This window comes from Aulonocara sp. 'chitande type north' Nkhata Bay, linkage group LG10, assembly GCF_057382095.1.
Source record: "Aulonocara sp. 'chitande type north' Nkhata Bay isolate Kocher_YH1m ecotype deep benthic linkage group LG10, A_spYH_male_GT1.1, whole genome shotgun sequence".
Taxonomy (NCBI): domain Eukaryota; kingdom Metazoa; phylum Chordata; class Actinopteri; order Cichliformes; family Cichlidae; genus Aulonocara; species Aulonocara sp. 'chitande type north' Nkhata Bay.
This window is the reverse complement of record NC_141353.1, coordinates 29,827,171-29,840,130: the sequence shown is the minus strand read 5'-3', so window position 1 is coordinate 29,840,130 and position 12,960 is coordinate 29,827,171. Positions and strand designations below refer to the sequence as shown.

The window sequence follows — 12,960 nt, the reverse complement described above, 5'->3', positions numbered from 1 at the left end:
ACAGTAATACCGGTATCATGTTGGGCAACGATAAGAAAATAAAATATCGCAATAGAATATGGGTAAAACGCGCATGTGCAGTGCCTTTGTTTTCATACGCATATGCCGGAAAAAGCATGGCGGCAACGGAGAATAAGAAGGGCGAAAGCAGATTGTTGAATGAAACGGATGAACCAGAATTGGTTTGTAAAAATGCTGCAACTTCACAACAAAGCACTATTTTTGGTAGAGTATGCAAGCGGGCCGTCGTTATTACCGTGTTGTTTGGAAAATACGGCACACTTAAAATAAATCCTTTGATTTTTCTGAAAGTCGACAGAGCCCCTTATAATCCCGTGTGCCTTATGTATGAATTCTGGTTGTGTTTACTGACCTCAAAACGATTTTATGTCGTACATGGCGCTCGTAAATCTGTCAAATGCTTTAGTACGACTTTGCTAAGCTACGAAGCCGCACCGCTTGATGGATTGTTGGAGCATTACGGCTACTGTAGGCAAGAGCCTCGTGGAGTGATACGTACTGTGCTTCAACATAATATTACCGTATTGTCTATATAACCTCTTTTTAAGTTTTGTGGATATTATACATGGTTATCCTGAGGATATGTCGGCCAATTTCCACTGGAAATGCCTTTTGGTTAAACTGTCAGCAAGGAATTTGCATTTGCACTGTTAAATTTTTATATAACTTTAATGCACATAAAAAACAGCTGTTTGTTTAAGTGAAACTACATTGTTGGGTTTTTTTGCACTAATAAAAGTTGTGGAGTTGTAAAGTATTTTGTCTAGTGTCAATTATATCGTCAGTTATGTCGTTATCGCAAATTTTCTAATGCATATCGTGATAAATGCTTTTGGTCATATCGCCCTGCTCTAGGTCCAAGTTATTCGGATATGTAACCATGTTGCCAAGTTCTAGAAGAAGACCCAAACTGTCACCCTCAAAAATGAGAGAAAACCGGTCATGATGTTCAGGAACAATCCAGGAACCACCAAGGTTCAACCTGTTTCTATGTGTTAGCCATGCGACAGAGTGGCAGCATGGCTGTGTACCTTGCTTCTCGCCCTAAGACAGCTGGGAGAGGCCCCAGCGCCCCCGGGGCCCTAAATTGGATATGTGGAAGAGAATGGATGGATGGATTGAGAAAGTACCAAACATTAAAGAAGCCCCTGACACCTTCAAGCCTGACAGAAATTTGCTGCTGCACACATGGATAATTCAAATGCCTTAGCTACAATAACCAGGTATATCTACACACTGTTGCACAGGGACATCCTGAAATCACTTACACTGGAAGAACTGGTTAGACTTCTAGTTCTGTCCTGTAAAAACAACCTGCTGGATTAAAAAAAAAAAACATTCCAGCAGAATCTGGAAGACAGAGATTATTTTTCTGACTGCACTCACCACTATATCATACTGTGGTCGGGTGATAGTAGGTAGCACATAGACACAGTCAGCAGGGAAGTCCCCTCTCTGTTTGGTTCTGTCATTGACGCCGTGTGCCCAGCCAGAGTTCATCACATGCTCTCCGTCATGTTCGTCCAAGATGATCAGATCTCCTTTAGCAAAACTCAGGAAGTTGGAATCTACCCCTACTGCCGGGGAGATGACAAACAGATTGACCATTCTGCTCCTAAAAACACCTTTTTATTTCTAATTCATCAGTGAATCTCACGTGGGTTCAGGCAGTCTAGCAGGCCCACCACATATTTGGACCTCTTCCTTAGACCCTCGAGGAAGGAGACCACCAGGTCGCGGATGTCCTCTGCATTGTTGGAGGTGAACGTATACTCGTCTCCTTTGATGGTGGCCAGAGTGAAGCTCTGTCCCTGGAGTTTACCCCCTCTGCAAAGTTAAACTTTGCTTTAACCATGATAGTTCAAAATATGGACAAGATGCAATTCTGACAAGCAGAAGATCCCTAAAAACTTAAAAATGATAAAAATATATTTATTAAGTAATGCTTACAATCATTTGTATCAGCACAGAAGTGAAGAAAGTCTTGTTTGAAATTAAACGTTATATATGTAAATATTTTTTTAACGTATTAAAGAAGTATTAAAGAATGATACCATCTCTGATTATCTTGGTTGCATCCAAAATAGTGTGGCTTGAGAATTAGCAAAACTGAATTTAGCTAGCTAGGTTGAGGAGCAAACCCTGTTTATTCTGGCTAATGTTAGCTAAAATATAGCATGCCTGCTAGCATGTGCTAGTATTCAGTGATTTGAGTCCCCATGACAGAAATGATTGAACACCTTGAATTTTCCACATCTTGTTTTGGGATGAAATAAAACAGATTTAATTTAGATGATGCTTGAATGTCATTTTAAACCAGATATGACAAATCAGAAACCCTTCTTATACTTCAGGCTTACATAGCTTACATGGCTAGCAACTTGTCAATCACAAGCTAGACCTACTCCAATTCATACTATGACCTATTCTCCCATTTTATCTAAATGGGATGTTTACAAAATACACATCATGCTCTGTTCAACCAGAGGTGAAAGCAACGATTAAGACCATGAACTCATCAGGGAAGGTTTTTCTGAGGTCATAAAGCAACACAAGACAGCCATTAGGCTGTTTTCTTATAGACTCTACATAATCAGATTTCTTCAGCTTCAGATTTAGAAGTTGTTGTGGGAAGACGCCATTAATAACCAAGATTTTCCTGATGTTAAGACAAACAAATCGATTGTTTGTTTGTAGAGAACCTTTAAGGTCAATATAAATGCCAAGAAACCAGCAGCAATTAATTCACTTATTAACTTTGTACAACTCAAATATACTTTGTATTTTATTTTGGGGTGCCTGTCATTTGGTGCATTTGTGGCTGTTTGTCATACCTGCTGCTGGACACAGCCATAATCTCTGGGAAAGAGAGCTCGAGAAGGACCTGCTCCTGTTCATCCACAAAGTAAACGCCGGTCCAGTTCACCGCTACGATAACGTCATTCTTGGGCAGGCTAGGCCCTGTGAGCAGATGTGGTCACATCCATTAAAAAATATCCACAACCACTGATGGGAACAAAGCATTTAGTAGTTTAGAAATAGGTACAGTGTTTTACCAACCAGAGAATTTGAAGGCCTCGTAGAAGCGTGAGAAGAGTAAAGGCCACTTTAAACGAGCAAAATCCACCACATCCTCCTTCACCTTCTGCGTGTTTACCCTCCTTTTAATTTGTACTCCCTGCACAGTGAGCTCTAGTTAGATTCTCCCAGAAAACAGCACAAAATTAAGACTGGTTTTCATCACTTGACCAGAAGGTACCTTTTTATGGGCGCTGATGATGAGCTGAACCCACTTCTCTGCAGTCTTAGTGGAGGTGATTTCTCTGTCGGGGATGTAGGACGGAATGAGGCTGAGCAGACGATCCTGGAGGACCTCGGAGCCGTAATCCACGTAGTACTGCTGAGAGGCCAGTTCTGCCAAGTCCTCCTCCTTCAAGACAGATACAGGGTGAAGCAATGGTCAGGAGAAAGCAAGCCCAACACCTGAAACCTGCCATCAACTCTTCTTTCAAGTAGATAAGATCATATCAGGAGAACCAGATGGGCTGATCAATATACAGTACTGTGCAAAAGTCTAGAGCTACCCCTCCATTCTGTATATTTTGTAAATACGAAGTAGTTGTCTGTTACTCTGCATTGGCCCTGCAGAAGACTGGTGCCCTATCCGGCACTGGATGACGACCCTACGATCGGATAATAAAACTGGAAGAACAAAGAAGGATGAGTAGATCAAAAAGCTGCAAAACTAGCTCAAGCTCTTCTGTCACGGCAGCCCTCTGCATGTCCCCCATCCTCTTTGTCTTCAGTCTGGCAGCTCCATCCTTTGTCCAATATCCACTATCCCTCCTCTGTACATGTCCAGACCATCTCAGTCTTGTCTCGCTGATACACTCAAGGCCTTGTCTTATATTGTTATAACAAAATGCAAACCTTGAGGCTTTAAAGTGCAAATTCCAGAAACCAGTGGGTGATACTACTGTCGTTACAACCATACATTACATAATGGTGCTTATAAAGTGCTTTTCTACTCTATTTAAATGCTCAGAAACCTTTCTTACTACAAGACTCATTCTCCCATTCAAGTGGGTTTAATGTAATATTCACACAGTCATACTCCAGTGGATCCATATGGATCCATCAGTATCTCACCCTCTTTTACACAAAGCATGCAGAGTTGCACACAGCTCAGAGGCTCACCCTCTCACAGCGGTACTCTCCGAATTTCACCCCCCGGACGATCTGCTGATAAATGAGGTTTGTGGCAACGTAGTCCTCGGCAGGGTTGTGCCAGGGGCTGAAGATCTCCTTCCTGAAGAACAGCCTCCAGGGAGCATTCCTCTCCTGGGCGCCCTGCTCCTTTGCGTACTGCTCACACTGCGAGATGGCGTCCATGACGTGATCGTTACCGCTGCCCAAAGACGACACCTGATGAACACATACTTGCAGTTAAATAACTCCATGACATCTGAACAAACTGACTAAATGTTTTCATTTTAAAAAATATTGTTTATTTAAATTTAGTTTCAGTTGGTTCCAAGTATTAGTTTGATCATTTCACTTAAGTTTGTCTTCCGTGTTAGATTTAGGAAATTCATAATACACAGGTGCAGACGTCCCAGATGAGCACCAAAGCACGTTTTCTGACAAACGTCTTAGTTATAGTTAACTGTTACAACCTCGCTGTCAGTAGAGCCTGTGTTTTACCTTGTCAAACAGAGCTATGTACAGCGAGAAGCCAAAGCGATCTTTCAGGCTGATTTTGTCCGCCAGTGCGTTGCACAGCTCGCTGGCTGTGGTAGCCGAATCTGCGAGGAGTGTCTTTGTGGTGCCGTCCATGAATGTCACGGGGAGCATGATGGGCTTCTTAGACTTTGTGGCCTGGAGGGAAAAACAATGAGACTCGTGTTCAGACAGGCAACAGTTAAGATGTCCTACAACTCTCTGATGCTCTGAGAGACTGCTATGACACCACAGACTGGGATGTGCTCCTGAGCCCACATGGTGAGGACATAGAGGGGGCGACACACTGTCTTACAGACTACCTCAACTTTTGTGTGGACACAGTCGCCCCTGCTAAGACGGTACGGTGTTATCCTAATAACAAACCGTGGGTAACACAGGAAGTCAAAGCTGTCCTCAACATGAAGAAGAAGGCTTTCAGGAGCAAAGTGAAGGAGGAGATGAAAGCAGCACAGCGGGAGGTGAAACGCTGCCTGAGGGAAGCAAAGGACACCTACAGGAGGAAGGTGGAGCAGAAGTTGGAGAGGAACAATATGAGGGAGGTCTGGAATGGTGTGAAAACCATCACAGGCCACAACACCAAGAAAAGCACAGTGGGGGGGACTGTGGAGAAGGCAAACGAACTCAACAACTTCTTCAACAGGTTTGACCAGCCCACAACCCCCCCACCCTCACCTTTACTACAGAGTCCTCTCCCCACTCTCCTGCCTCCCTCGCTTCCCCCCCTTCCTGACACCATGACACCCCCCTCCTCCAATCCCTCTCTCAGCAGCAAGACATCTCCCCCCCTCCCCTCCTCCCAAACATCTCCCAGTGTCACAGTGGATCAGGTCAGGAGACAACTGAGGAAGCTTCACCCCAGAAAGGCAGCAGGCCCAGACAAGGTGTGTCCTAGGATGCTAAAGGCGTGTGCTGCTGAACTTGGGGAGCCGCTACAACGAGTCTTCAACCTCAGTCTGCGACTGGGGAGAGTGCCCGCCCTATGGAAGACATCCTGCATCGTCCCGGTCCCCAAAAAGAACCGGCCCAATGAGCTGAATGACTTCCGACCGGTGGCACTGACGTCACATCTTATGAAGACTCTAGAGCGGCTCTTCCTCAACTTCCTCTGACCACAGGTACAACATGCCCAGGACCCACTACAGTTTGCATACAAGGCGGGTGTCGGAGTGGAGGATGCCATCCTGTACCTCCTACACAGAGCCCACTCACACCTGGATGGGGGAAAAGGCACGGTCAGGATACTGTTTCTTGACTTTTCCAGTGCCTTTAATACCATCCGGCCCTGTATGCTTCAGGAAAAACTGAACAGGATGGAGGTGGACCCCTGCCTGGTGGCCTGGATCTCCGACTACCTCACCGACAGACCACAGTACGTCAGGCTGAAGGACATCACGTCTGACACTGTGGTCAGCAGCACAGGAGCACCACAGGGAACTGTGCTGTCCCCTCTTCTCTTCACCCTGTACACCTCTGACTTCTGCTACAACTCTGAATTATGCCATATTCAGAAGTTTGCAGATGACACGGCCATCATGGGGTGTATCTGGGATGATCAGGAAGAGGAGTACAGAAGTCTGGTGAGGAACTTTGTCGCATGGAGTCACACAAACCACCTGCAACTCAACACCTCAAAGACTAAGGAACTGGTTGTGGACTTCGGGAGGTCCAGAGAAGGTCCACTGCCGGTTCAGATAGAGGGGGAGGAGGTGGAGGTGGTCAACAAGTACAAGTACCTCGGGCTGTGGGTGGACAATAAACTGGACTGGTCATGCAACACAGAGCACCTGTATAAAAAAGCCCAAAGCCGACTGTACTTCCTCAGGAGGCTGAGGTCTTTTAACATCTGCAGGAAGCTCCTGAGGATGTTTTACCAGTCGGTGGTTGCTGGAGTACTTTTCTATGCTGTGGTGTGCTGGGGGAGCAGCACAGCAAAGAAGGACTCATCCAGGCTGGAGAAACTGATCAGGAGGGCTAGCTCTGTGGTCGGCATGAAGCTGGACACTCTGGTGACAGTGGCAGAGAAAAGGACATTAAAGAAACTGATGGACATTATGAACAATGCTGGGCATCCTCTGCACACGGCCATAAACAATCAGAAGAGTCTGTTCAGTGACAGGTTGCTTCTCCCCAAGACAAGAACTAACAGACTTAAAAACTCCTTTGTCCCACACGCCATCAGACTGTTTAACTCCTCTCTGGAGGGGAGAGGGAGGGGAAACAGGAGGACAAAGGAGGGGGGAACAACTAAGCTGTAGTGCCTCTTCACCTCACTGTACAATACCTTGTGCAATACTTTTTGTAAATAGTCAACAGTGCAATAGACTCAATACTTGAAATGTGCAATTCACTTGTATTTTTATTTTTTATTCCTATTTATTCTATTTATCCCCTTTGTATATTTTATTTATATTTGTCTCTGTATTTATATATGTGTGTGTGTGTGTGTGTATATATATATATATATATATAACAATTCTGTAACTGTAACTTCGGTCGTTGCTGTGCTTTTTGGAAGTCGAATTTCCCAGAGGAACCCACCCGAGGGATTAATAAAGTTCTATCTTATCTTATCTTATCTTATCTTATCTTAGCTATACAGCATTGTGGTGTTATAGGCTCACTTCAAAATATAAATATTACAACCTCTACCATCCAACCACCTGTAAAAAAAAAACCATTATTGATATTAAAGATAATTAACCTGTAGAAAACCACAAAAAGAAGAGATGAAAAAGTATACAAAGTATAAAAATTCAAATTTAATTTCAGTTTTTGATCAGTCATTACAGATTTAAATTTTTTGTTGAGGTCTTTAATTTGTGATGTTTGATTGTGGTTATTTTGTTTTGTAATTATTGGTTTTGTGTGGAATAAATAAACTTTTATCCTTTATTTTTGATGTCTGCCTCATTGTGGTTACTGAATAGGAGAAAGAGCGAGCTGCCTCCTGAGAAACACGAGTCAGAAACTGACAAAGAAGGTCAGAAGGTTGCTGCTACAGTCCTCTTGATCCAAACTTTGATAAATAAATTTAAAATTAAAGAAGGACCAATGGCTTCTTCCGGATCACACGAGTTGATGTTTTAATGAGAATTTAAGAGAGAATAAATATAGTAAAGAACACTGAATTTTAATAAACTAGCTACATTTAGCTGTTTTTTGTAAAGTTTTACAGTTTACGGTAATTTGATGTAAAACATCGTCAGGCTTTCTAGATGTTTCTTCATGTATGTAATGTAACATTTTAAACACCTGAAAAACAGTATAAAAACTATCTTAAAATCATCTCCGTTTTCAAACCAAAGTATGAAAACCAGTGGAATGATATGAAAATATTTATTATAATAAGCTCTCAGTTATTTTCAGCTAATTCTAGTTTCTAATATTTAATGCTGATATTTATTACAGTTATATAGTTATAGATGTATTTCAACAAACAGTTATTATTTAATACAGATTTTAGCTAAACTGGACACTCCCTCAGCACACAGTGAGCTTTGTAACTGTTACTCAGTGATAACAGTGACAGCATTAGCTACATGCTTTGCAAATTCCTAAAAACCACAAACAGAACAACAAACGCTGATAATCCCATCAATTTACTGTTGCAAATGCTTCCAGTTAAAAGATGAGACACTTGACAAACTGGATTCACTGGACTTGACGACACAGAGCAGAAAGATTTTTGGCACCTGCAGTTCCAACCAAGACGGTGGCTGCATCCGAGTGCGGTTGACAAACGTCCTCCTCAACCTCTCCTCGCAGTAGGGAGCATAACCCGGAGGACCGTTTTTCAAAAATGTCCGTAGATACTGATAAAAGAGCAGAGAGAAGAGAAATATTCATCGTATTACTGACATAAAGGCCGTTTACAGCCCTGAGCAGTTTAAAGGTTAAAGGTGTGACATACCAAAGACATACCAAAGGCACTGACACACAGCATTATATTTATTCTGTTTACATAAATGAAATCAAACTCATAACTCAATTTTACTCAAATCAGTCAGGAAAAAAAGTTAATTAAAAGTTTCTAAAGCTAAACGTGATTTTCAGATGTAATATTTTGTTTTGAGTCAGACCAGAAAACTTTTGCTATGTTTTTTTTTTAAATGAATTCTTGCAATGATCAAACTGCAGATGAAATCTTTGAGATTCTCCCTTTGACTACTTTATTTTAAGCTTTTACTTCTTTGAGGACTTAAACTGATTCTCAGCCATCAGACCTGCTGATGGTGATGGTGGAGACGGACAGACTACTGTTTACTGACTGAATGCGAGTGGATCGAGTTATAGATCTGTCCCATCTGCTCTCCTGGACTGAAATCCACTGCCGGAAAACAAAAGATTATATCTTTGTTCGTAGTGTATATGACTTTATCTTTTACACATGTCTGCTTTGGATTAGCTGGCTGACCAACATTAGTAAAAAGGAAGAAACATTGTTAGGTGGCTGATTAGAAACATCAGCCACATTTGAAACCCGGTCGTGTTTTTTTTTTTGTAAATTTCTGTTGACATGCTTATTTATTGCAGTTTACCATTATTTCTTTATTTTATGGTCAAATTTAAATCATCTGTAATATATTATTATTAAATGAATTTTCTTTTTGTTCCTGACCTTTCATGTGCAGTACAATTACATGGATGAAAATAATGGTACTGCAGGCGGCATAGGGCCGAAACAGTGAGTACCACAAAACACTTTAAACAGGCAGTGGTGGGCAAATATCAGTAACGTGAAGATACAAGTGAAAAACTGAGCGTGTAAAAGTGCAAAAATGGTGACACTGCAGTTACAATTGTGGTTATTTTTTTCCCATTTCAGTTTTTAAATGAGTTGCAATTTTCACCAGTTAACCGTGAGGTTTTATCATCAAGTTTCCCATCAGAAATACGTTTCTTACTTTGACGAACTTCTCGGAGGGGGCGAAGCAGCCCACGCAGAGGGACAGCAGGATCCAGCCGCGGGCGTGGCTGCTTTTGGACGGGTTCTGGCTGAGCTGCTTGCAGATCTGACAATAGATCTCGTCTCTGAGGCAGAGGACAACATTCAACAAACAGATCAGAGGCCTTCTTCAATACACGAGACAGTCACCACAGCTAAATCAAATTAGACCCCATTTAAAAAAACTTTCCAAAGAGGATTGCGCAGCATCTGGATGTAGGGACTGTGTTCCTGCAGCGAGGTGATCTATCGCCAAATATTCCATACAGAACATACTCCAGGTCTGCTATGCCAACAGCATAAAATGGTTTCTATTTAACACTGTGTCTTTAAATTGCTAAAGCCCAGTGAACCCGAGCTCAACAGATGCTGAGGCAGGACTCCTCTGGCAGTTTCTAAGACCCAACAAAAAATGGAGAGTGACCAGGTTTTGTGCTGAATCTGAATCATTTCTCTGTTTCTCCAATATTAAAAATTCTTTCTGTTAATAATTTTAATAAATTTTACTTTGGTTTCCAAATTATCTTCCCTTTTTAACTAATCATCCCATTTTGTTTAAATATTACCGTTTATAGCATTAGTTATTAATTGCTGAGTTACAGGAGATTTTCTGTTTTTGCCTTATTTGTGTTCCGTCTTTGTGAGAAATTTATTTTTCTTTTCCTTTAAGTTTCTTAAACTGTGTTGCAGCATCTCGTATGTGGGCTTCCTCTAAGATGTGAATTAGAGTCTCTAATAGTTTACAAAACCATACAGTGGAAAGTGACTCTCTGTGAAGCAGACAGGAGGAGTATATGTCTGCAGATTATGAGACCTTTAATTTTGACTGTTCTGAACGGTTGTAGTAAATGCACAAGCCAGAATCATCTCAATAGCTTTAACTTAATAAGACATACTTTTAATAATCATGGTATGAAAGTAAACCTCTCTCCACACTAACTATTCAAGCTCCACACTCACAGGAGTAACGCTCTCCACACTTGAATTTAGCCGAAAAAGCCATCTGATTTCAACAAACCTATTCATTTCAATTCAAGACAAAATCTACAATCAGAATAAATCTTGAAGTTTTTCATCAACTCCAGAAAGCAAAAACATCAGTGCGTCATTTGCTTGGTCCAAAAACATCGATAAAGCATCGTCATGCTGCCGCAAGCAACATCTTCATCCCTCACTGCTGCTTCTAGGAGCAGCCTCTATTTAGTGCCGATGACACTCATGGGTCACCTGAGGGTGGGCCGCAAGATGCCGTTGCCGATGATGAAGTGAAGTTTCTCCAGGTTGGAGGTGGGTCGGTCCTCCAGCATGCTGTTTCCCTGGAGACTGTAGTCCCCCTCTGTCAGCCGCCTGGTGACCTGCCATCAGCGTTACAGAGAAAAGCATTAATTTGAAGGTTTTGAGCTTAAATTTGCAGAATCCAAGAAACGTTTGGATTTTTTTTTTCACTCTTTGGGCTATAGTGGTAAAAAACTTCCCAACAAGAAGTCTACCCCAGCTGTTGTGGTTAAGAGGTGGGGTACACCCTGGACTGGTTACTGATCCATCACAAGGCTAACGAAGAGAAAAAACATGGGCCCTCACATCCAACTGAGAACCACCAGGTAACCTAACAGGCTTGTCTTTGGATCTCTATGTTATCAAGTCAGACATTATCTATGTAGGTACAGGGAAAATATGCAAACATTACAGCAAATGTAGGATCTGTTCAAGGTGAGGCAACAGTGCAACACTGCACCGGTGTGCCACCTTCAGTTTCCCGGTGTCCAAGTGTCCCAGTGCTTGAAAAAACCCCAAACAGTTATGCCTATAACTTCTGTTCCCCGAAGGAAAGGAATGAGGTACAACACAAATAAGATGGGATATCACACCTCTGCATGTCCTGGCTGAAGAAATCTCTATTAGCAGCTTTAAGGCAGATGACCTGTGATGACTGTGATGACATGCACACAGGCTCATCTGCACATATAGCCCATCATCACAATGATCCCTCAGTTCGATAGCAGTCTTCACCAAGCCAAGTTGGGGCGGGGCATAGCGGGGCAATCTTGTGTTGTACCCCGTTCCTCTCCTTCAGGGAGCAGAAGTTATAGGCATAACTGTTCATTCCCTTTCAGTTGATTGACTCGGTACAACACATATAATATGGGACACATATACACACCCCATAGAACAGCCACCAAACTGGAGTCACCACTGACGGTACTGACTACACCGCCATTTTTGTCCAGGTTCTCCCATTTCTTTTGTTTAAGTTAACACTCTTTTAAGGTTTGGTTATATACTGTTATCACGTCACCCTATGATTAAAAGTGGAAAACATGGGACATGTTAAATAAATTATTTACTTAGATCAGCTGAAAAGAAGTGATGTGTTTCTCACCTCCTCAGTGATCTTGGACTTCCTCTTCAGAGTGAGTGACACGAGTTTATGCCTGACGCTGTTCCTCTTCTGGCTGTCTATGGAGCTGTTCTGTAGGTACAAACAGGAGATGACATTTTGGAGGCTCTGACCTGACAATCTGTAACGACTCATACAATCCCCAGCATCCTCTCACCTCTCCCTCCACCTGCAGCTCCTGCAGCTCTCGCTTGTAGGTCCTCTTGCCGAGGGTTTCATAGATCTTTGTCATGACGGGGATCTTCTCGCTGCCGTCGTTGATGACCATCGGGCATTTGGGTTCCAGGAGGTCGCCCATGAACCTCAACACAGTGATCCATACAGCTAAAGCCGCCTGGAGGACAGGTCAAATATGGCCAATAAGAAAAACTTTTTTGAAATCACCTGATTTTTCATTATACACGTTAGAGTGATTTCAAAATTATTCTACAGCATTATCTCTGATTTATAAAAATAAATAAAAAATCACCAGCTTTGAGACTCTTTTTCTGTAGGTTACAGCCTATATTGTAGCACCACTAGCAGTCAAGAGTAAAGCATTGTAAACATTTTAGTAGGCCAGTGTTTGAAGCCCAGAGGATTTTAGTTGATCATTCACATGTCTGAACTCTGACTTTCTGCTAACGAGGAGTTACAAGGTCCCTTTGTGTAGGTGTGACTGTTTTGCCGTCTCAGTAAGAACTTTCTAAGATGATTGGATTGTGTTATGTGTTATAATAAGAAAATTAACAATTTATTCATACCAAAACTAAACTGAAAAACCAACATTTTTGGTGATATGGTTGTGTTCTCTTCTTTTTCCAGAAAAAGGACAAAAAGCGTGACAGTTTAACTTGGTTTTTTCGCCCAAAAC

At 42.1% G+C, this 12,960-nt stretch overlaps 1 protein-coding gene across 4 annotated transcripts in view; it reads right to left on the bottom strand.

The window, feature by feature from the left end:
- Positions 1–12,960, bottom strand: part of myo7ab (myosin VIIAb) — a 56,595-nt gene that overhangs the window by 9,623 nt on the left and 34,012 nt on the right. For 3 of the 4 annotated variants that reach the window (XM_086309451.1, XM_086309454.1, XM_086309452.1), the window contains 12 exons: positions 12,265–12,441; positions 12,090–12,179; positions 10,937–11,064; positions 9,669–9,795; positions 8,457–8,576; positions 4,726–4,899; positions 4,219–4,446; positions 3,281–3,451; positions 3,082–3,199; positions 2,856–2,982; positions 1,679–1,848; positions 1,408–1,598 (listed from right to left, as the gene is read on the bottom strand). In XM_086309451.1, the coding sequence (XP_086165577.1) occupies positions 1,408–1,598; positions 1,679–1,848; positions 2,856–2,982; positions 3,082–3,199; positions 3,281–3,451; positions 4,219–4,446; positions 4,726–4,899; positions 8,457–8,576; positions 9,669–9,795; positions 10,937–11,064; positions 12,090–12,179; positions 12,265–12,441 (1,821 nt within the window). The remainder of the gene's footprint in view (positions 1–1,407; positions 1,599–1,678; positions 1,849–2,855; positions 2,983–3,081; positions 3,200–3,280; positions 3,452–4,218; positions 4,447–4,725; positions 4,900–8,456; positions 8,577–9,668; positions 9,796–10,936; positions 11,065–12,089; positions 12,180–12,264; positions 12,442–12,960) is intronic. The other variant, XM_086309453.1, reaches the window with a different exon arrangement.